The 24143-nt window shown below is 41.7% G+C and overlaps 1 protein-coding gene across 1 annotated transcript in view; it reads left to right on the top strand.

Annotated features, from left to right (window-relative positions):
• Nucleotides 1-24143, top strand: part of gas7b (growth arrest-specific 7b) — a 54376-nt gene that overhangs the window by 6620 nt on the left and 23613 nt on the right. The window contains exon 2 of the mRNA XM_029764767.1: nucleotides 15265-15382. Within this exon, the coding sequence (XP_029620627.1) occupies nucleotides 15265-15382 (118 nt within the window). The remainder of the gene's footprint in view (nucleotides 1-15264; nucleotides 15383-24143) is intronic.

The following is a 24143-nucleotide window of genomic DNA, read 5'->3' on the forward strand; positions in this document are numbered from 1 at the left end:
TGTGTCTATTTTCTGTGTGTGTGTGTGTGTGTGTGTGTGTGTGTGTGTGTGCGCATCTGGGAATGTGGCTTCAGGCTCTCACAATAGCCCTAAACCAAAACAACCTCTTCCAAATAAAGACGTCTCCTACTGCCCCATACTCTACAGCCCAAAGCAGAGCTCTCTCTCGCTCTCCGTCTCACCTCCCGCTCTCATTTCAGTTAGTCTTTCCACTGTACACTTGCATCTGCTAGACAGAGTCTTACGGTAGTAATGACTAAGTGAGCGTGTGTGACTGTGTGCGTGTGAGAGATGTTTCTCTCTGACTGTATTCCTCACACCCTGAGAGAGAGGCCTGGGCCCCCTAGCCGCCCGTCACTGGCTGAGTGATCTCACAGGGTTGAGAACTCTCTCCTCTTCTCCTTCGCAGCCTCCCGAAGTCTTGGGCAACAGCCGTTAGCTGGCTGCTCCACTCTCCATTGGGAGCCATTGTTGAACGGATGACGATAGATTGTGAAGAGCTCATATTTGCTGAGTCATAACCATGTGTGTGTACCAGAGCCTTTTATCTACATTTGAGGGGGAAATGTACCCTGACAGCATCCATATTTCCTATTGGCTTTTAGTATAGCTTTAGCATGGTCTGAAAGTACACATCAACATTCACCAGTCCTTCATCATTGTAATTACTGGTAGTGACCTATGAAGGCAAGTGACTCTGGGTATATAAATATGATGGTGCTGATAAGAGTACAGTAAAGGTATTTATGAGTGAATAATAGGAAACAGACATTTCCACCATCAGTCACACCTCTGTTCCTCTGACACTGCATCTGCTGACTGGACAGGATAGGGTGGGATGGAGAGATCACAGTGGAAGAGAGGGAGAGATGGAGAGGCAAAGTAAACAGAGACGGTGTGTACCTTGCTACTATTTTTGCCATCCCTCATGACTAGGAGGTACCCTCTGCTCTGATTGTGTGTGTGTGTGTGTGTGTGTGCCAGCCCCTGTTTGTGGCTATATGCTGGCATGTAAATATATGCACATTGTTTGGCTTGTGGCTTGTGTTCACATCGTATCTCTGTACAGCCCAAGGCTCCTTCGGATGCTTTGAGGATGTACAACATTTGGGAGTATTGGAAAACTCCAAACATTTCTCATTGTCAAGAGTCATCGCCAGCGTTGTTTGCGACCTCAATGTTTCTGTATACTGAGCAACATGTACTTATTTAAACCACAGTTGAAAGAAATGTTACAGTTGGTTGGCCCTGGTGTACTGGGATCTTCCTTTATGTTCTCTGTAATGGCTTGTTGTCCTTGGTTCATGATACTGTTCCACCTCTGTTCTGGCGTGTTGTCTTATACCTGGTCGCGTACAGGACACTTCCATCCCTGGCTCAACTAGAACAGAACCTGCTTGTTTCACATACAGACCCTGACCCTCATACCCCCATCTTCCTACATCCAGATGTTTGACTAGAGGTCACTGGAGGACAGGCTGAAAACACACACACACACACACACACACACACACACATAACACATACATACACACAGGCACGCAAGGGTGGAGGCTGCTGAGGGGAGGACGGCTCATAATAATGGCTGGAACGATCTGAATGGCATCAGACACGTGGAAACCATGTGTCTGACGTATTTGATACCATTCCACCGATTCCGCTCCAGCCATTACCATGAGCCCGTCCTCCCCAATTAAGGTTCCACCAACCTCCTGTGGTACACACACACACACTGAGCTCACACCACCGCATGTCAGGAGTCTGAGTAATTCAGGCATGAGTAAGGGCAGCTAAGCTTTGGACAAGGACCTGACTGGTAATCCTCTGTTAAAACTCTGGAAGACCACTAATACTGAGGCTGCATATTTCTCCTCTCAGTCCATGAGTGGGCGACCTCCATTTCACAAACCTGCTGACCGTTCAGTATCTACTCAGTGAATCACCTACTTATGTTGTCAAACACGATTAAACGGATGTCAAAACCCAGATGGAAGTTGAAGAGAAACTCATAAAAAATCTAATTCTAAGACAGAAGCCCACAATTGTTGGTCTCGTTCTAAATGAGATTTTAATGACTTGCTGCAATTAATTTTTGAATACATTTTTTCCTTCAGCTTCAATATTAGAATCTTTTCAATTCATCAAGCCAGAAGTTTTGCATCTTTAAATTCTATTCATTTGTCTTGAAGACATTGATATAATATAAAAATAATTGCTATTGGGTGGTCTGAAACCCAATCTAATGTTTACACTATTTCTGGTGAGGCTAGGGAATTAGCCTTAGTACTTCCATAACCCAGTTTTCTCTCTTCTTGATGTTACTTTTAACAAAAACATGGTTAACAAATAGTGATTTATTTTACGCAGAGGTCCAGTCGAGATATTTATTTATACAAAACTTTAAAAGCTGTATATCAAATGTCTCTGTGTCCATCCTAAATGTATAATTGAATTAGATGGATCCAAGAGTTCATATTCCCTGTTGGAAGCTCAACCACTTTCAGCAAGCTTAAAACTTCTGACCCACTTTGACTGCTGTGGAGTGAACTATCCTTTTTAATGTTTGTTCTCAACATAGCACTTTCTCTCTCTCTTCCTCAGGTCTTAGCTAGCCTATTACAACTCAGGTGAAAGGGTAACGGCATAGTTGAATGCCTCTTCGTACTCTCACCGACCTCCTCCACAGGCCCAGGGTATTTACAGCCATTTTTTCCGAAGGGAATTTGACAAATGATTCCTGGTTTTCCAGGCGGGGAGCCAGTGGCACTGAAATGGAAAGCTATGAGCTGTTTAGTTTTTCCATAGTAAGAGATGCTGTTTGTGTTTTTGGGGTGTGGGAAACGTGGCAGTAAACCATCACAGGGATGTGTCTGTCATGCCGTACATACCATGGACCACTCTGTTCTTTATAATAAGCATGTTTGTTTACTCGTAGCCCTACTGGGGCTAGTCATTATTAACTAAGGTCGGGTGACTTGATTTGGTTATTTCAGTAAAAATGAATCAATGGCGTTGGCTTGTGTTGAAATGATCCTCAGCTTGAGCTTACGGTAACTCTCTTTATGACTTGGGGGACTGTACTAGGTTTTAGGTTTATGGAATAAGCGACGTGTCAAAGAAAATCAGAATGGAATAGATACTGTGTTCGAAACATGATGGCGGCCATGATTGTTGTGGCTCTACAGAACACAGACAGCCAGCCATTCACAGTGACAACCATGATTGTTGTTGTTGTTGCTCTCCAGACAGCCATAGCTGAAACCATATGTTCTTAGCCAGGGGCTGTTCTGGCATCCTGTGAATGCAGAGCCACAGGCAGTCTGGGGTTGTCGAGGTTAACCATCTGGCATCGTGCATTATTTAATGTTGCGTATGCCGGGACAAGCTGGCTCCATGTGCTGTCAAAGTTCCTAGTTCCCAGCACACGTAGGTGCGCGGTGCTCGTTCCCTCACTCACTGCATCCCTATGTGCCTAATTGTGGCCTGAATCCTAACTCCCCATTGATATCAATGCATGGTTCATATGAAAAGTTCATTAAAGATGTGTCCTCTCCCAATGTTGTGAAGCGGGGTTAGAGATTTTACGTTGAGGTCCAACACGTTTGTCATTATTAAAATGGTTGAGCCCAGTTCACAGAGCCCATATACTCTTTGAACGGTGATTTACCGACTGACAGTTCGAAGACAAATTCACTCAGTGACCGTGTTCAAAGACAGTCAATGAGATATTGCCGTCTAGAAAACAGACCATGTCAATGGGGTGAACCAATGATGTCCTCTTTTCTCCTGACTGAGTACAGCCCACTCCCATCTGTCTTCCCCGGTGTTATCTGCAGAGCAGGAGAAAAACCATGGTGTCACCTTACTGATAAGACCAAGACGCGACCCAACATTGTGTTACACATTCCCCAGCTAATGTGGGGTTTCACCATGTCAGTGGACTGTGTGTGTGTGCGCGTGCGTGCGTGTTTCAGACGTATGGAAGCAGACAAGGAGGCAGACTTTAAGAGGAAGTGAACAGACACTCAGTTGGTGTCTCGGGTTTCTACAGGAAATTTGCTTTCGGTGACGGTCACTTTCACTCAACATGATCCCTTACTGTACCTCTCTTTTAATTTGTTTTCATGCCAGGAGAAAACAATGGTGATTTGACCCTTGTTGTTCGGGTGTAGAAACACAAAACACTGAAACTGCTGCTTTTGGTTTACTCCTTTTGTTTGTGCATCTTGGTTGCTCTTTTATGACATCATTCTGACCACTACCCCCATCAGGACAGCATGCTCACTTACACTCATTCATCCATCCCATTTATTTATTTTTCTGTTTCGAAATATTATACGCCTCCATTTCTTAATAAATAGAGGAATATCCAAGGTTAGTTAAGTAAATACATTTCTGAAGGGTGGATGTGGACATATATAACACAGTGACCATCAAAGGAAGTGCAATGCTGTCATGCTCTGTATAAGTCACCCAGGGTTGACTCTGCTTCATATTCTCCATCCTTGTGGGACCAGCAGCAAACCTCTCATCTTCTCTTCTCTTCTCCTCTCTTTTCCTGGAAAGTGCTGAATGAAATGAGTTAATTCTGAGAGGGACAGAAAAGGAACAATCTGTCTTGAGGGACAGTTTCTGCCTTCAATTATATAAATGGCTCCTCCAAGTTGGTGATGTCATCATTGAAGACTAAGCAGCATGGATTCTTATTCCCAGCATTAGTGAGGGAATGTGCTGATGTGTTATTTGTTTTTTGATTCTCAGAGACATTTTGTGTAATATTGGTGATTCATGCATGTTAGACCCTATTCCTCCCAGATCATTTTAACATTCTAGAATGCTGACTCATATCCCTTTCATAGATTAAAATGACTAGTTGACTATTAAATCAGAAACAATTGTGTACAGGTTGTGCCTGATTGTAATGATGATGATGCATTTTTTTTTACCTTTATTTAGCTAGGCAAGTTAGTTAAGAACAAATTCTTATTTTCAATGACGGCCTAGGAACAGTGAACACTGCCTTGTTCAGGAGCAGAACGCCAGATTTGTACCTTGTCAGCTCGGGGATTTGAACTTGCCACCTTTCTGTTACTAGTCCAACGCTCTAACCACTAGGCTACGCTGCCACCCCATGCATGCATGTTAGCGCTGAAAATGTGTTCCATAGCAACTTTCCAGCATTCCAAGTTGATGGAATTATGACTGGTAAAATATGTATGACTCAAGCTGCTTGCATTGCCTGTTACTAGACTCTAGTTTAGTGGTCAGGAGGGGTGTGGAGGCTTTTGCTCCAGCCCATCACCAACCAATAAACCAGACTAAGCTAAGCATGATCTTGATGATTAGCTGAAGAGAGGGATTATATGTATTTAAAGGTCATTAAGAATAACCGTAGTAGGAGGTCTGTGAATGAGCTTATATGATGTTGGAATACTTCAGGGCAATTCCACGTTAACAGAGTTTCACTGAGACTTTTTCACTTTAAAGGCCCAGAACAGTAAAAACGTGAGTTTCTTGTGTTTTTAAACAGTGCTTTTAAGAAAGTATTCACCCCCCTTGCCTGAATTCAAAATTGATAAAATATTTTTTTGCTCTCAACCATTTACCCCATAATGACAAAGTGGAATCATGTTTCATTTTTTTTCTTCTGTTTTATTGAAAGTGAAATACAGAAATATCTAATTTACATACAGTACCAGTCAAGGGTTTGGACACACCTCCTCCTCATTCAAGGATTTTTCAATATTTTTACTATGTTCTACATTGTATAATAATAGTCAAGACATCAAAACTATGACATAACACATATGGAATCATTTAGTAACCAAAAATATGTATGTATGTATGTATGTATGTATGTATGTATGTATGTATGTATGTATGTATGTATGTATGTATGTATGTATGTATGTATGTATGTCATTTTAGATTCTTCAAAGTAGCCACCCTTTGCCTTGATGACAGCTTTGCACACTCTTGGCATTCTCTCAACCAGCTTCACTTGGAATGCTTTTCCAACAGTCTTGAAAGAGTTCCCACACGCTGAGCACTTGTTGGCTGCCTTTCCTTCACTCAGCAGTCCAACTCATCCCAAACCATCTCAATTGGGTTGAGGTCGGGTGGTTGTGGAGGCCAGGTCATCTGATGCAGCGCACCATCACTCTCCTTCTTGGTCAAATAGCCCTTAAACAGCCTGGAGGTATGTTGGGTCATTGTCCTGTTGAAAAACAAATATGGGTCCCACTAAGCGTAAACCAGATGGGATGGCGTGTCGCTGCAGAAAGCTGTGTTAGCCATGCTGGTTAAGTGTGCCTAGAATTTAAAAAAAATCCCAGACTGTGTCACCAGTAAATCACCATCACACCTCCTCCTCCATGCTTCACGGTGGAAACCACAAATGCGGAGATCATCCGTTCACCTACTCTGCATCTCACAAAGACATGGCGGTTGGAACCAAAAATCTCAAATTTGGACTCATCTGACCAAAGGGCAGATTTCCACCAGTATAATGTCCATTGCTCGTGTTTCTTGGCCCAAGGAAGTCTCTTCTTATTATTGGTGTCCTTTAGTAGTGGTTTCTTTGCAGCAATTCGGCCATGAAGTCCTGAATCGCGCAGTCTCATCTGAACAGTTGATGTTGTGGTGTCTGTTACTTGAACTCTGAAGCATTTATTAGGGCTGCAATTTCTGAGGCCGGTAACTCGAATGAACTTATCCTCTGCAGCAGAGGTAATTCTTGGTCTTCCATTCCTGTGGCGGTCCTTATGAGATTCAGTTTCTTCATAATGCTTGGTTTTTGCGACAGCACTTGAAGAAACTTTCAAAGTTCTTGAAATGTTCGGAATTGACTGAACTTCATGTCTTAAAGTAATGATGGACTGTCATTTCTCTTTGCTTATTTGAGCTGTCCGTGCCATAATATGGACTTTTATCAAATAGGGCTATCTTCTGTATACCACCCCTACCTTGTCACAACACAACTGATTGGCTCAAACGCATTAAGAAGGAAAGAAATTCCACAAATTAACTTTTAACAAGGCACATTCATTGAAATGCATTCCAGGTGACTACCTCATGAAGCTTGGTGAGAGAATGCCAAGAGTGTGCAAAGCTGTCATCAAGGCGAAGGGTGGCTACTTTGAAGAATCTCAAATATAAAATATATTTTTGTTTGTTTAACACTTTTTTTGGTTACTACATGATTCCATGTGTTATTTCATAGTTTGTATGTCTTCAGTGTTTTTCTATAGTGTAGAAAATAGTACAATTAAAGAAAAACCCTCAAATGAGTAGGTGTGTCCAAACTATTGACTTGTACTTTATGTATTTACACCCCTGAGTCAATACTTTGTAGAAGCACCTTTGGCAGCGATTTCAGCTGTGAGTCTTTCTGGGTAAGTCTCTAAGCGCTTTCCACACCTGGATTGAGCACCATTTGCCCATTTTTTTTATTTTTATGTATTATTATTTTTTTTAAATTATTTTCAAAATTCTTCAAGTTCTGTCATTGTTTTGTTGATCATTGCTAGAAAACCATTTTCAGGTCCTGTCATAGATTTTCAAGTATATTTACGTCAACTGTAACTCAGTGCTTGAACTGCCTGTGCTTAGCTCCAATACGTGCCCCAAACGTAACACTTTGTATTCAGGACAAAAAGTTAATTGCTTTGCCTGTTTTGTAATATTAAAAAAAAAAAATCTGTACAGGCTTCCTTCTTTTCACTCTGTCATTTAGGTTAGTATTGTGGAGTAACTACAATGTTGTTGATCCATCCTCAGTTTTCTCCTATCACAGCTATTAAACTCTGTTACTATTTTAAAGTCAACATTGTGACATTGCCTCGTTGTGAAATCACTTAGTGGTTTCCTTCTTCTCCGGCAACAGAATTGTAGTGACTGGATGTATTGATACACCATCCAAAGTGTAATTAATAACTTCATCATGCTGAAAATTATATTCAATGTCTACTTTCTTTACCCATCTACCAATAGGTGTCTTTATTTGCGAGGCACTGGAAAACCTCCCTGGTCATTGTGGTTGAATCTGTGTTAGAAATTCACTGCTCGACTGAGGGATCTTACAGATAATTGTATGTGTGGGGTACAGAGATGAGGTAGTCATTCAGAAATCATGTTAAACACTTATTGCACACAGAGTGAGTATATGCAACTTATGTGACTTGTTAAGTACATTTGTACTCTTGAACTTATTTAGGCTGCACTAACAATGATGGGGTATTGTGTGTAGGCCAGTGACAAACCCCCCCCGATATTTAATCCCTTTTAAATTTAGGCTGTAACACAACAAAATGTGGAAACCGTCAAGGGGTGTGAATACTTTCTGAAGGCACTGTATATATTTCCACACTATGAGGCTGGAATAATACTGTAAATTATGATCATGCCCTTTTTAGTGTAAAGACGTAAGCGTGCTTCAGTTCAGCTGGCGGCAAGCTGAAGTCAGCTATGCGAACCAAACGAGTGTGCTCGCATACAGTGGCTTGCAAAAGTATTCACCCCCCGTTGCATTTTTCCTATTTTGTTACAACCCCCCTTCCCAAAATCAAGGTATCATTTGATTTACACAACATGCCAACCACTTTGAAGATGCTAAATATTTTGTATTGTGAAACAAACAAGAAACAAGACAAAAAAACAGAACTATTCACCCCCCCCAAAGTCAATACTTTGTAGAGACAACTTTTGCAGCAATTAGTCTCTTGGGATATGTTTCTATAAGCTTGGCAAATCTAGCCACTGGGATTTTTGGATAGGTGCAGTACACCAGCGGAAATCTTTAAGTCACCACAGATTCTCAATTGGATTGAGGTCTGGGCTTTGACTAGGCCATTCCAAGACATTTTAAATGTTTCCCCTTAAACCACTCAAGTGTTGCTTTAGCAGTATGCTTAGGGTCATTGGTGAAGCTCCTTCCCAGTCTCAAATCTCTGGAAGACTGAAACGGATTTCCCTGTATTTAGCACCATCCATCATTCCTTCAATTCTGATCAGTTTCCCAGTCCCTGTCGATGGAAAAACATGGGGATGGTGTTCTTGGGGTGATGTGAGGTGTTGGGTTTGCGCCAGACATAGCGTTTTCCTTGATGGCCAAAAAGCTCAATTTGTACCTTCTTCTGTATGTTTGGGGAGTCTCCCACATGCCTTTTAGCAAACACCAAATGTTTTTGCTTCTTTTTTTCTTTAAGCAATGGCTTTTTTCTGGCCGCTCTTCCATAAAGCCCAGCTCTGTGGAGTGTACGGCTTAGAGGTACTATGGACAGATACTCCAATCTTCTCTGTGGAGCTTTGCAGCTCCTTCAGGGTTATCTTTGGTCTCTTTGTTGCCTCTCTGATTAATGCCCTCCTTGCCTGGTCCATGAGTTTTGATGGGTGGCCCTCTCTTGGCAGGTTTGTTGTGGTGCCATATTCTTGTCATATTTTAACAACGGATTTAATGGTGCTCCGTGGGATGTTTAAAGTTTCTGATATTTTTTATAACCCAACCCTGATCTGTACTTCTCCACAACTTTGTCCCTGACCTGTTTGGAGAGCTCCTTGGTATTCATGGTGCCGCTTGCTTGGTGGTGCCCCTTGCTTGGTGGTGTTGCATACTCTGGGGCCTTTCAGAACAGGTGTGTGTGTGTGTGTGTATGTATGTATGTATGTATGTATGTATGTATGTATATATATATATATATATATATATATATACTGAGATCATGTGACACTTAGATTGCACACAGGTGGACTTCATTTAACTAATTATGTGACTTCTGAAGGTAATTGGTAGCACCAGATCTTATTTAGGGTCTTCCATAGCAAAGGGGGTGAATACAGTTATTTTTTTCACTTCACCAATTTGGAATATTTTGTGTATGTCCATTACATGGAATCCAAATAAAAATCAATTTACATTTTTATTTATTTTATTTCACCTTTATTTAACCAGGTAAGCCATTTGAGAACAAGTCCTCATTTACAACTGTGACCTGGCCAAGGTAAGGCAGAGCAGTGTGATACAAACAACAACACAGAGTTACACATGGAATAAACAAACGTACAGTCAATAACACAATAGAAAAGTCTATATACAGTGTGTGCAAATGAAGTAAGATTAGGGAGGTACGGCAATAAATAGGCCATAGTGGTGAAATAATAAAAATTTTGCAAATAAACACTGGAGTGATAGATGTGCAGAAGATGAATGTGCAAGTAGAGATACTGGGGTGCAAAGGAGCAAAAAATAAAAAATATAAATAAAATAAATAACAATATGGGGATGAGGTAGTTGGATGGGCTATTTACAGATGGGCTATGTACAGGTGCAATGATCTGTAAGCTGCTCTGATAGCTGATGCTTAAAGTTAGTGAGGGAGATATGAGTCTCCAGCTTCCAGTGATTTTGCAATTCATTCCAGTCATTGGCAGCAGAGAACTGGAAGGAAAGGCGGCCAAAGCAGGAATAGGCTTTGGGGGTGACCAGTGAAATATACCTGCTGGAGCGCGTGCTATGGGTGGGTGCTGCTATGGTGACCAGTGAGCTGAGATAAGGCGGGGCTTTTCCTAGGAAGGACTTATAGATGACCTGGAGACAGTGTGTTTGGCGGCGAATATGAAGCGAGGGCCAGCCAATGAGAGCATACAGGTCGCAGTGGTGGGTGGTATATGGGGCTTTGGTGACGAAACAGATGGCACTGTGATAGACTGCATCCAATTTGCTGAGTAAAGTGTTGGAGGCTATTTTGTAATTGACATCGCCGAAGTCAAGGATCGGCAGGATAGTCAGTTTTGCGAGGGTATGTTTGGCAGCATGAGTGAACGATGCTCTGTTGCGAAATAGGTAGCCGATTCTAGATTTCATTTTGGATTGGAGATGCTTAATATGAGTCTGGAAGGAGAGTTTACAGTCTAACCAGACACCTAGGTATTTGTAGTTGTCCACATATTCTAAGTCAGAACCGCCCAGAGTAGTGATGCTAGGCGGGCAGGCAAGTGTGGGCAGCGATCGGTTGAAGAGCTTGCATTTAGTTTTACTTGCATTTAAGAGCAGTTGGAGGTGACGGAAGGAGAGTTATGGCATTGAAGCTCGTCTGGAGGTTAGTTAACACAGTGCCCAAAGAAGGGCCAGAAGTATACAGAATGGTGACATCTGCGTAGAGGTGGATCAGAGAATCACCAGCCGCAAGAGTGACATCATTGATGTATACAGAGAAAAGAGTCGGTCCGAGAATTGAACTCTGTGGCACCCCCATAGACTGCCAGAGGTCCGAACAACAGGCCCTCCAATTTGACACACTGAACTCTGTCTGAGAAGTAGTTGGTGAACCAGGCAAGGCAGTCATTTGAGAAACCAAGGCTGTTGAGTCTGCCGATAAGAATGCGGTGATTGACAGAGTCGAAAGCCTTGGCCAGGTCGATGAATACGGCTGCACAGTATTGTCTTTTGTCGATGGCGATTATGATATCGTTTAGGACCTTGAGCGTGGCTGAGATGCACCCATTACCAGCTCGGAAAACAGATTGCATAGCGGAGAAGGTACAGTGGGATTCAAAATGGTCGGTGATCTGTTTTGTTAACTTGGCTTTCGAAGACCTTTAGAAAGGCAGGGTAGGATAGATATAGGTCTGTAGCAGTTTGGGTCTAGACTGTCTCCCCCTTTGAAGAGGGGGATGACCGCGGCAGTTTTCCAATCTTTGGGGATCTGAGACGATGCGAAAGAGATTGAACAGGCTAGTAATAGGGGTTGCAACAATTGCAGCGGATAATTTTAGAAAGAGAGGGTTGTCTAGCCCAGCTGATTTATAGTGGTCTAGATTTTGCAACTCTTTCAGAACATCAGCTATCTGGATTTGGGTGAAGGAGAAATGGGGCAGGCTTGGGAAAGTTGCTGTGGGGGGTACAGAGCTTGTGACCGGGGTAGGGGTAGCCAGCCGTAGAAAAATGCTTATTGAAATTCTCGATAATCATAGATTTATCGGTGGTGAGTGTTTCCCTGCCTCAGTGCAATGGGCTGCTGGGAGGAGGTGCTCTTATTCTCAAATAACCTTTTGGAGTTTGTGCTACAGGATGCACATTTCCATTTGAAAAAGCTAGCCTTTGCTTTCCTTTCCTTTCCTAACTGCCTTTTGTATATTGGTTCCTAACTTCCCTGAAAAGTTACATATTGCAGGGGCTATTCGATGCTAATGCAGTACGCCACAGGATGTTTTTGTGCTGGTCAAGGGCAGTCAGGTCTGGAGTGAACCAAGGGCTATATCTTTCCTTGGTTCTACATTTTTTTGAATGGGGCATGCTTATTTAAGATGGTGACTTGTAAAGAATAACCAGGCATCCTCTACTGACGGGATAAGGTCAATATCTTTCCAGGATACCCGGGCCAGGTTGATTAGAAAGGCCAGCTCACGGAATTGTTTTAGGGAGCGTTTGACTGTGATGAGGTGTGGTCATTTGACCGCAGACCCATTACGGATGCAGGCAATGAGGCAGTGATCGCGGAAATCCTGGTTGAAGACAGCAGAGGTGTATTTAGAGGGCAGGTTGGTCAGGATGATATCTATGAGGGTGCCTGAGTTTACGGATTTGGGGTTGTACCTGGTAGGTTCCATAATAATTTGGGTGAGATTGAGGGCATCTAGCTTGTAGGTGGAGATAAATGGGGGGCAATTAATTCACATATGGTGTCCAGGGCGCAGCTGGGGGCTGAGGGGTGTCTGTAACAAGCGGCAACAGTGAGAGACTTATTTCTGGAAAGGTGGATTTTGAAAAGTAGAAGCTCGAACTGTTTTGGCACAGACCTGGATAGCATGACAGAACTCTGCAGGCTGTCTCTGTAGTAGATTGCAACTCCACCCCCTTTGGCAGTTCTATCTTGGCAGAAAATGTTATAGTTGGGGATGGAAACTTCCTAAGCCAGGATTCAGACATGGCTAGGACATCAGGGTTGGCAGAGTGCTAAAGCAGTGAGAAAAAAAAATACTTGGGGAGGAGGCTTCTGATGTTAACATGCATGAAACCAAGGCTTTTACGGTTACAGAAGTCAACAAATGATAGCGCCTGGGGAATAGGAGTGGAGCTGGGGGCTACAGGGCCTGGGTTAACCTCGACATCACCAGAAGAACAGAGGAGGAGTAGGATACGGGTACGGCTAAAGGCTATAAGAACTGGTCGTCTAGTGCGTTGAGGACAGAGAATAAAAGGAGCAGATTTCTGGGTGTCATAGAGTAGGTTCAAGGCATAATGTACAGACAAGGGTATGGTAGGATGTGAGTACAGTGGAGGTAAACCTATGCGTTGCATGATGATGAGAGAGGTTTCGTCTCTGGAGTTATCAATTAACATACTGTTAGGTGCGGTCTCCACATATGTATGGGGTGGGACGAAAGAGCTATCTAAGACAATTTGAGCGGGACTGAGGGCTCTACAGTGAAATAAAGCAATAGAAACTAGCCAAGACATCAGTAGACTAGGCATATTGACATTAGAGAGAGGCATAAAGCAATCACAGGTGTTGATCAGGAGAGCTAAGACAACAATGGGTAAATGGCAAAGATAGGGCAGAGCGGGTCAGTTAAATACATACAAGACCTGAGTTCGAGGCTGGGGCCGACAGGTTAACAAAATGAGGTACCGTGATATTGAAACAGCATCAGCTGTGTAGCCGAGTGATCATAGGGTCAAAAGAGTAGCAATAGGTGAGACAGGGTGCTGTACGGTATTCACGACTACACTGGGCGAGCAGGGGACACAGCATTCAGAAAAAGCTAATGGGCCGGGACTAGTAGATGGTTCTGCGGCGATATCGTAACAGAATAGCCTGTTGAGACCACATCGGGCGATCACGTCGGCAGTCCAGTCGTGATGGATCGGTGGGGCTCCGTGTCGACAATAAAGGGTCCAGGCCAATTGGCAAAGGAGGTAATTTTAGCCCTAGAATTAGTTGGTATATGGGCCTCGCTCGAGGCAAGCTGGCACTTGCTTCGGGACAGAGGCGTTAGCTAACAGTAGCCCCTCGTTTGCAGCTGGTTAGCTAGCAGCTAGCTAGGAGTTATGATCCAGAGTGGCCCATGAGAGTAAATGTCATTCCAGTTAATCTGTTCTGTTGTATTGTTATCACATTGTGGTTCAACACTGACATGTTTGTAGTTTTAATGAGGCTTATACAAGTGTATGAGTTCCCCATGCATATTCTACTGTCTGGATAGTTACCACTTTATTACAATATGTAAATATTAATGTTATACAAAAATATTCACGCAAAATTGAAATGTGCAGTGTACAAACTTAACATAATGAACAGGAATGACATTTACTCTCACGGGTGGCCTAATATATAACTATATGAAAGTCACGCCCCTAATAGACCATGCCTCCTGAAAATAACCTGTGGATTATATTAAGAGACCCAGCTGCTAGGTCAACCCAGCATGAAAGTGAATTAAAAACCCAACTGATGGTTAAATTAACCCATGTTTGGGTAATCAAAATAACCCAACATGTTGGGTTATTCACACAACCCAACCGGCCGAGTCAAAATAACCCAGCGTGTGTTCTTTCAAATATTTACCCAGCGCTGGGTTACCAAATAACCCAAAGTGTGTTATTTTTAACCCAGCATCTTTTTGAGTGTACCGTGAAATTGCCCCTCACCTAAAAGTAATCCAAGGTTCTCATTAACTAATAAGATGTCTTAAGCCTAGCTCTCCCTTTGTCCCGCTGTAGACATGCAGCCATGTAATGGTTATAAGACCTTAACCTGCACTTAGAACTCTCCTGAATCACTCCAATCTCTGGATTACTATTACACCCACTAAAACGAATCTCTTATAGACGCTGGAGCGAGTTGGCACACACTACAATAACAGAGAGTAATTGTTATGGAATTTCATCCGGTTTTCCCAACCACCACAATAACATCCAATAATGTGTTACAATGGCCTTGGCCTTGTACTTAACTATGTTGTTTTCATGTTGTTAATCAATAGCAGCTGGCCAGAGTTGGCTACACACTCACCTGTGTTAGTCAGCGTAGTGTGTTGGTGTGCGTATGTGTGTGCAGGCACTTTCAATCAGTTCTATCATGCCTGGCCAATAGCAGACTGGCTCTAGTTGTTTTCTTGTTTTTTGTGTTGCAATATACCCCTCAAATGGTGGCTAATTGTGAAATGAGCTAGAAACAAAAGACACGGTAAGCACTCTCATGTGAATGCTGAAAGCCCTTATGTTCATTATTCAGCGTATACGCCTTTATTTATCTGTTTTGACAGAAAACTGCGTCTATGACCTCACTGCCTGTTGAGGACCTCGGAGAGCCTCTTCCTCAACACTGGAAGTGCTACATGTCACCACAAGGGCGGCACTACTATGTCAACACAGCCAGCAACGGTAAGGACACACATGGAGACTGACATACATGTATTGCCTAAGATAAGTTGATTCATATGAATCTAGATATGTTGAAAGTCACTGCTGCATAACAATGTCCTCAGAGCAATAGTTGACTGCTGAGGTGTCTGTCTGGTACTGCTGGGTGTCGAGGCACATTAAAGACTTGGGGAAGATATCTCCTCTTCACACCATTGTTTCTGTCCACACAATTAGCTGTCTGTCTCTATCCCCAGCACCACCACTCAAACACACAGACAGGGACAGAGACACACAGAGACTGAGAAAGCAACACGGTGAGCTTTCCTCTGTTTAGAATAGGACAGGCACTGGCACAGTATTGATTTACTGACCTTAAATGAACTCGGGAGGAAACGTGAAGTGGTGACATGATGGTGTGAAATGGAATGGAAGACCCGCTGGGGGATGTTATTATGCCTGCTGTGGGTGTCATGGCAACTACAGAGAGGAGGGGGGGGGGAATGGATGAATGAAGTTCAGATCCTGAGTTTATTTTTGAGGAGAAGTAAGATTGGCAGTGTAGCACTGGGAGGTGGTAGACGATAGAAGATGTAGACCTACTGTATTTTTGTCATGAAACCACTCACTTATGAGTAAAGCGATTCAGTGCCTTTACAAGTTATGTTGTGAATGATAGTAGCTGTAATTAAAGACCAAAGGCATTCCCAGTGTGCATGTCTGGGATCATGGTTTTACAGTGTGGAGCGGGAAGATTGTGTGTGTAGAGTTGGTCACATGGTCTACGCTTGGCCATGCGAAAACAGCTACAATTTGGCAAACCAAAACTCCGCCCAGAAACACGACCAGAATAACAAGTTGCTCCTTCCTCTCTGTCCTTTTTAGATGAAGGTCTCTTTGGTTAATGTGTTAATGGGAAAGAGAAAAGACAAACCAAACCAGAGGGCAGCCATGTTTGGCTACACCCTCTTCTGAAGGATTGTCTACCACACAGACAAAAGCATGGCAAAACCCCTTCACATTGTTGTTATTTCCCTTACATACTCATTTCAGATCTGAGTTGATTCCACTGATCTGTTGTGTGCTTCTCTATCTGGAGAATAACCATCTCTTCAGTAGATAACCATCTCTTCAGGGTTGCAGAGAGATGAGGGGGATATGATCCCATGACACTCTTTTGTTCTTGATGCTGGATTCGTTTTATTTGCTGTCAGATTTCCTTGGAGGGAAATGCTCAATCTTTCAGAGCTTTGCACAAAAATACACACAGCTGTAACGGTCATCCCAGATGAAAAATTCAGATGATTATTGTACTTGTGGTATTGCAAAATCGGCCTCTGAGGGGCATAGACAATCATCAGTCCTTCTTTGATGTGCTTTTCTCAAGTAATTGGAAATTTAAGCACAATAAATGCACAGCACACACACACACACACACACACACACACACACAGTCAACCAGCAGAGCCACTGTAACTAGGACTTTTCCAAACAGTCTCCAACTATCTAATAACATTTAACTGAAGCAATCTGCTATTTATAGGCTATCCGCTATTTCAAACGGGCCTCCCTCCCTCTTATGTTAAAGTTCAGATAGATTAGATAATGTTGTGTGTGTGCGTGCACATATGTATGCTATGTGTGTGCGCACGACACTTACACGCATGTGCGTCCGTGTGTATTATGTTTCTGCGTTGCTATAGTAACCAGAGGGCCATCATGCGTGGGTGAGCTAGTGCTGTAAAGGTTCCTGAGTTACACCTTGTTTCTTGGAGGTTTCCTTCCTGTATTTCTGTGCATTACAGTTTGGCAACTCTGTTGTGGTTCAGTGCTTTTCTGTACTGTGGTTTCCTCACATTCTCCCTGGGCATCCTCCTCTCTGTCTAGAGCGTAGCTTTGTAAAAAAAATCCTCCATAGACCCACAGCCTGCCATCTCCCTACAGACACTATTAGACATTTTATAGATGCCTAGACTGTTTATTGTTGTCTATAACATTTTCGGTAGACTCTAAAGGCTATAGTGACACAATGTTTTATGCTTAGTTCTCTCAATATGACTTTTTGACAGATACCATCATTTGTCCTTTTTTTCAATTCATTATTTGTTGTGAGCTGTATTGGGCATTGGTGAGTTACCCTCCATGCTACAACCAGATAAATGTAGTTAGTGTGAATGGGCCGTAGTGTGTGCATGCGAGGAGAGTGTCAGAGCGTCAGCTGGTTATGAATTAAAGATGGGGATTGCTAGACCTAACTAGGCCATAATACTACTAATTCTGTTCACTCACATTGATATCCACACACACAGTGCCGGTTCCAGGCATAAGCAGCATAAGGGGTTGCTTAGGGCCCTTGGCTGCTAGGAGCCCCCAACACAATTATTATCAGATATCAAAGTAAGACCCAGATGCAGACTGTCGAAGTAACAATATTTAATGTTCCAACAGGGTCAAGGCAGACAGAGGTACAGGTCGGCGGGCAGGCTCAGGGTCGGGGGCAGGCAGAGTGGTCAGGCCGGTGGGCACAGAGTCCAGAAAACATGCAAGGGCCAAAACCGGGAGGACTAGCAAAGACAAATAGAAAGCAGGAGCAAGGGAAAACGCTGGTAGACTTGAAAACATACAAGACAAACTGGCCCAGAGAGACAGGAAACACACAGGGATAAATACACAGGAGAAAACAAGGGGGGTGGGGGTGGAGTCAATAACGAGACGGGTGAAACAGATCAGGGCGTGACAATTATAATATTTTTTTTAGGAACTTAATCGGGGTCTCAACTAGAGGTCGACCGATTATGATTTTTCAACGCCGATACCGATTATTGGATGACCAAAACCGCCGGTACCGATTTAATCGGCCGATTTAATTTTTTGTATTTATTAAATTTTTATATTTTTTAGTTAATTTTTTTATTGAACTTTTTTTACATTTATTTTTTATTTATTTTTTTAAAACTTTTTTCTTTCATTCTTTATTTATTTGTAATAATGACAATTACAACAATACTGAATGAACACTTATTTTAACTTAATATAATACATCAATAAAATCAATTTAGCCTCAAATAAATAATGAAACATGTTCAATTTTGTTTAAATAATGCAAAAACAAAGTGTTGGAGAAGAAAGTAAAAGTGCAATATGTGCCATGTAAGAAAGCTAATGTTTAAGTGCCTTGCTCAGAACATGGGAACATATGAAAGCTGGTGGTTCCTTTTTTAACATGAGTCTTCAATATTCCCAGGTAAGAAGTTTTAGGTTGTAGTTATTATAGGACTATTTCTCTCTATACGATTTGTATTTCATAGACCTTTGACTATTGGATGTTCTTATAGGCACTTTAGTATTGCCAGTGTAACAGTATAGCTTCCGTCCCTCTCCTCGCTCCTACCTGGGCTCGAACCAGGAACACATCAACAACAGCCACCCTCGAAGCAGCATTACCCATGTAGAGGAAGGGGAACAACTACTCCAAGTCTCAGAGTGAGTGACATTTGAAACGCTATTAGCGCGCACCCCGCTAACTAGCTAGCCATTTCACATCGGTTACACCAGCCTCATCTTGGGAGTTGATAGGCTTGAAGGGGTGGGTATAATTTGTGGAACGTTCCAAAAGGAATCTGTTCCAAAAAACGTAAAGTAAAAGGTTGCCAACCAACAACGCATACAAAGTAGCAACGCATACAAACCTAGCTAACTAGCTGCCGAATAGGCATCAACTCACCACGTAGCTTATTCTTAATGTTTGTCCATAGGAAAACAGACATGTGAGGACAGACATTTTTCGGAATAAATGTGATGGAAAAACGTGATGAAAAACGCAATGAAATAGACCACTCCCTATCTTATTCTTCCGCTATACAACTTTGTATGCGTTGTTTTTTCGCAATCTTGTTATTTACGAAGTTTTTGGAATAGATTCCTGTTGGAACGTTCCACAAATTATACCCACCCGGGTTGAAGTCATAAACAGCGCAATGCTTGAAGCACAGCGAAGACTGTTTGAATGAATGCTTACGAGCCTGCTGGTGCCTACCACCGCTCAGTCAGACTGTTCAATCAAATCATAGACTTAATTATAATATAATAAACACACAGAAATACGAGCCTTTGGTCATTAATATGGTCAAATCCGGAAACTATCATCTCGAAAACAAAAGTTTTTTTCTTTCAGTGACATATGGAACCGTTCCGTATTTTATCTAACGGGTGGCTAAGTCTAAATATTCCTGTTAGGCATTGATGTTTATGGTTAGGTACATTGGTGCAACGACAGTGCTTTTTTTCGCAAATGCGCTTGTTAAATCAACACCCGTTTGTCGAAGTAGGCTGTGATTCAATGAAAATTAACAGGCACCGTATCGATTATATGCAACGCAGGACACGTTAGATAAACTGGTAATGAAGATTGATAGTTTTTTATAAGTCTAATGCTAGCTAGCAACTTACCTTTGCTTCTTGCTGCCCTCGCGTAACAGGTAGTCAGCCTGCCATGCAGGCTCCTTGTGGAGTGCAATGTAAGGCAGGTGGTTAGAGCGTTGGACTGGTAACCGAAGGTTGCAAAAACGAATCCCCCCTGAACAAGGCAGTTAACCTCCATTCCTAGGCCGTCATTGAAAATAAGAATGTGTTCTTAATCTGACTTGCTTAGTTAAATAAAGGTGTAAAAAAAAAAATAAAAAAAAAATTGGCAAATCAGTGGCCAAAAATACCGATTACCGATTGTTACGAAAACTTGAAATTGGCCCTAATTAATCGGCCATTCCAATTAATCGGTCGACCTCTAGTCTCAACTTACTATTGAGAATGAGAATAGTAGAATACACCAGGTGAATCAAGAGTTTTTCTCTTGTTATGTCAGTCAATTTAGCCATGTAAACTAACAATTTTTAGATTGGTAGTTAGTCTAGCCAGCTATCTAAACTTGTAGTTATTCATGACCGAATACCAACTGGGCATGCAGGGCACGTGCCTAGGGGCCCTGACCTCTAGGGGGCCCCCAATTGATTTTGTTAGTCATTCTCTCTCAGATATCATATTAACATGGCATAAGTCATTACAAAATGTGTAGAATTGCAGGAAATTACCTGTAAAACTGCAAAAAAATATATCTCTGCCGTATGTCAAAATGAGTACAATTGCATGAAATGTATATATTTTGCAACGTTATCAAATCAAAGTTTGTCGGTTTCATACACCGATTTGCAGATGTTATCACAGGTGCAGTGAAATGCTTGTGTTTCTAGCTGTAATAGTGTTGTAATACCTGGTAATGCCCCCATGGCAAAATGTGTGTGTGGCGGGGGGATGAACTTTAATATACTTTTAAAATGTCTAAAACCAAATCAAAACTGTGGAGAAATTATAATGGACCTACATTCATACAGTTTTTTTTGACTGTATCCAGCTCGCTAATAATCACTGAAATGAAAGCTACGCAGTCCGGGATCATCGAACATTTCAAAAACGATGGATAGAGGACACACTTTCTTTTTTTTATTACAAATTTTGATGGCGAGGAAATATAACCAATTTTCTGTGCGGTCCCCAGGGATCAAAATGAGTTTGACACACTTGTGTAAGTGTATTGAAATCTTGTCTCAGCTATCCTGGAATTACAGCTTTGTAATGAGCTTGTTACAGAGTAAATATGTTGGAGGATGTGTGTAGAGCCGCAGCCTACCTCTCATCTGAGCACACTGATGTGAAGTAGATAATCACTCCAATCTGCATTTCCAGGTGCCAGTTGCTAAGTAACAGACCCTTTTGATGTCAACAGTGTTACAGTTCTGTTGTAAGCCTGATAGTAAATAGAGATGTTTCTTTCACCTTTCAGTCCATTATCCACTGATATTACATTAATTTCCTGTTCATTTTCTGATTAAACGTGTCATGCATCTAGGCCTACACGTAAAATTAAGTATTTTTTTTTCAATGCAATTTAAACATTGAAACATTCATTTCCTGTTAATTTTCTTAGTAAAGTTGTCATGCAACCAGGCCTGCACATGAAATTAACACATTGTCAATGTAATTGAAACTATAAGGTCACTTGTCACAGAGACTTGCTATCTACAGTACCAGTCAAAAGTTTGTAAACACCTACTTATTCAAGGGTTTTTCTTTATTTTTACAATTTTCTACATGGTAGAATAATGTGATGATATGAAAACTATGGAATCATGTAGTAACCAAAAAAGTGTTAACCTGTTTGGGCTAGGGGGCAGTATTGAGAATTTTGGAAAAAATATGTGCCCATTTTTAACTGCCTCCTACACCAACTCAGAAGCTAGAATATGCATATTATTGTTCAGGTTTGGATAGAAAACACCCTAAAGTTTCTAAAACTGTTTGAATGGCGTCTGTGAGTATAACAGAACTCCTATGGCAGGCAAAAACCTGACAAGGTTTCATGCAGGAAGTACCCTGTCTGACAAGGAGTCGTGCGTCTTGCATCTGTTTATTGAAAAGTAAGGATCTTAGCTGTAACGTGACAATTCCCAGGGCTCCGATAGGCTCTCAGAACCCGGGAAATACCTGAAGGTTGACGAGGCAGCCTCAGGCTGAAACACATTATCGCCTTTGGTAAGTGGCGGATCAGAGGACCTTTGAATGAGGCGCATGCACGATTCGCCCCTGTGGAGAAATTTAATTCGGCTGTTTAGGCTCATTGCATATTCCCGGTCGGAATATTATCGCTTTTCTACGAGATAAATGGCATAAAAATTGGTTTTAAACAGCGGTTGACATGCTTCGAAGTACGGTAATGGAATATTTAGACATTTTTTTGTCACGCCAATGCGCCATGCGCGAGACCGTGATTTAGTATTCTGATAGTGTCTAGAACTCACGAACAAAACGTCGCTGTTTGGATATAACGATGGATTATTTGGGACCAAACCTACATTTGTTATTGAAGTAGAAGTCGTGGGACTGCATTCTGACGAAGAACAGGAAAGGTAAGAACATTTTTCTTATAGGAAATATGATTTTGATGAAGGCTAATCTTGCCGGGTGTCTAAATAGCTAGCCCGTGATGCCGGGCTATGTACTTAGAGTATTGCAAAATGTGCTTCATCCGAAAAGCTATTTTAAAATCGGACATATCGAGTGCATAGAGGAGTAATGTATCTATAATTCTTAAAATAATTGTTATGCTTTTTGTGAAAGTTTATCGTGAGTAATTTAGCAAACTGTTAGTAAATTCCCCGGAAGTTTGCGGGGGTTATGCTTTTTCTGAACGTCACATGCTAATGTAAAAAGCTGTTTTTTGATATAAATATGAACTTGATTGAACAGACATGCATGTATTGTATAACACAATGTCCTAGGTGTGTCATCTGATGAAGATCATAAAAGGTTAGTGCTGCATTTAGCTGTGGTTTGGGTTTATGTGACATGATATGCTAGCTTGAAAAATGGGTGTCTGATTATTTCTGGCTGGGCACTCTGCTGACATAATCTAATGTTTTGCTTTCGTTGTAAAGCCTTTTTGAAATCGGACAGTGTGGTTAGATTAACGAGATTCTTGTCTTTAAATAGCTGTAAAATAGTCATATGTTTGAGAAATTGAAGTAATAGTATTTCAAACGATTCAAAAATCGCGCCACTGGATTTCAGTGGCTGTTACGTAGGTGGGACGAGTTCGTCCCACATGCGCCAGAGAGGTTAAACTAATCAAAATCTATTTTATGTTTGAGATATTTCAAAGTAGTCACCCTTTGCCTTTGACAGCTTTGCACACTCTTGGCATTCTCTCAAACAGCTTCATGAGGTAATCACCTGGAATGCATTTCAATTAACAGGTGTGCAGGGTTTGTACACACGTCACGTAAAGTTAGCCAACGAGCCAGCCAGCTAACATTAGCTAGTTAAAACCTCTTGAGCGTCTCATCCCGTTAGCGGGATCATTTTCCAGCGAAAAACTCCTAGCGACATTAGCATAACGAAATTCAATATATATATTTTTTCAAATATAGGACTGTCTCATATCGTTTTATAGATACACCTCTCTTGAATTGACCCTCGTCGTCCGATTTCAAAAAGGTTTTACAGGAAAAGCACAACATTAGATTATGTTAGAGGAGTACATGGTAAAAGTAGCATCATTTGAATTTTCCGACCAAGCACATGCATCACAAATAACCAAAAAAACAGCTAAATGCAGCACTAACCTTTTACAAACTTCATCAGATGACACACCTAGGACATCATGTTACACACAGCATGCATTCTTTTGTTCAATAAAGGTCATATTTCTAGATAAAAACAGCATTTTACATTGGCGTCTGACGTTGGCTAACTATTTTCCCATAAAATGCGTCCCGGGAAACAGTGCTACAATTTCATAAATTACTATTCGAAAACGATTTTTTTATTTTATATTGTCAATCTAAGATTTATAGATGAATATCTCTTGAAAACACCCGTCATAACAGATTTTAAATGAACTTTACAGGGTAATCACACTTTGAGATAAAAGGGGATGCGATACTCAGAAAATGAGCTAGAAAACCTAGCTCGGCGCCATCTTGGAACAATCGCAAATCACATCTGATCTTGTATAATATTGTCAATAATCCCTTACCTTTAGTTGTCTTCATCAGAAAGCACTTCCAGGAATCCCAGGTCCACGACAAATGTATTTTCGGTCGAAAAAGTCCATCCTTTATGTTCCATTAGCTTGCTGTTGTTAGCACGTCTGAAGGCTGTATCCAAATGTTGATCCGGGCGCGGGACTTGGGTTACGAAAAATAACTTTTTTCCCTCCTTTAGGTTCGTT

This window comes from Salmo trutta, chromosome 10 (assembly GCF_901001165.1).
Source record: "Salmo trutta chromosome 10, fSalTru1.1, whole genome shotgun sequence".
Lineage (NCBI taxonomy): Eukaryota > Metazoa > Chordata > Actinopteri > Salmoniformes > Salmonidae > Salmo > Salmo trutta.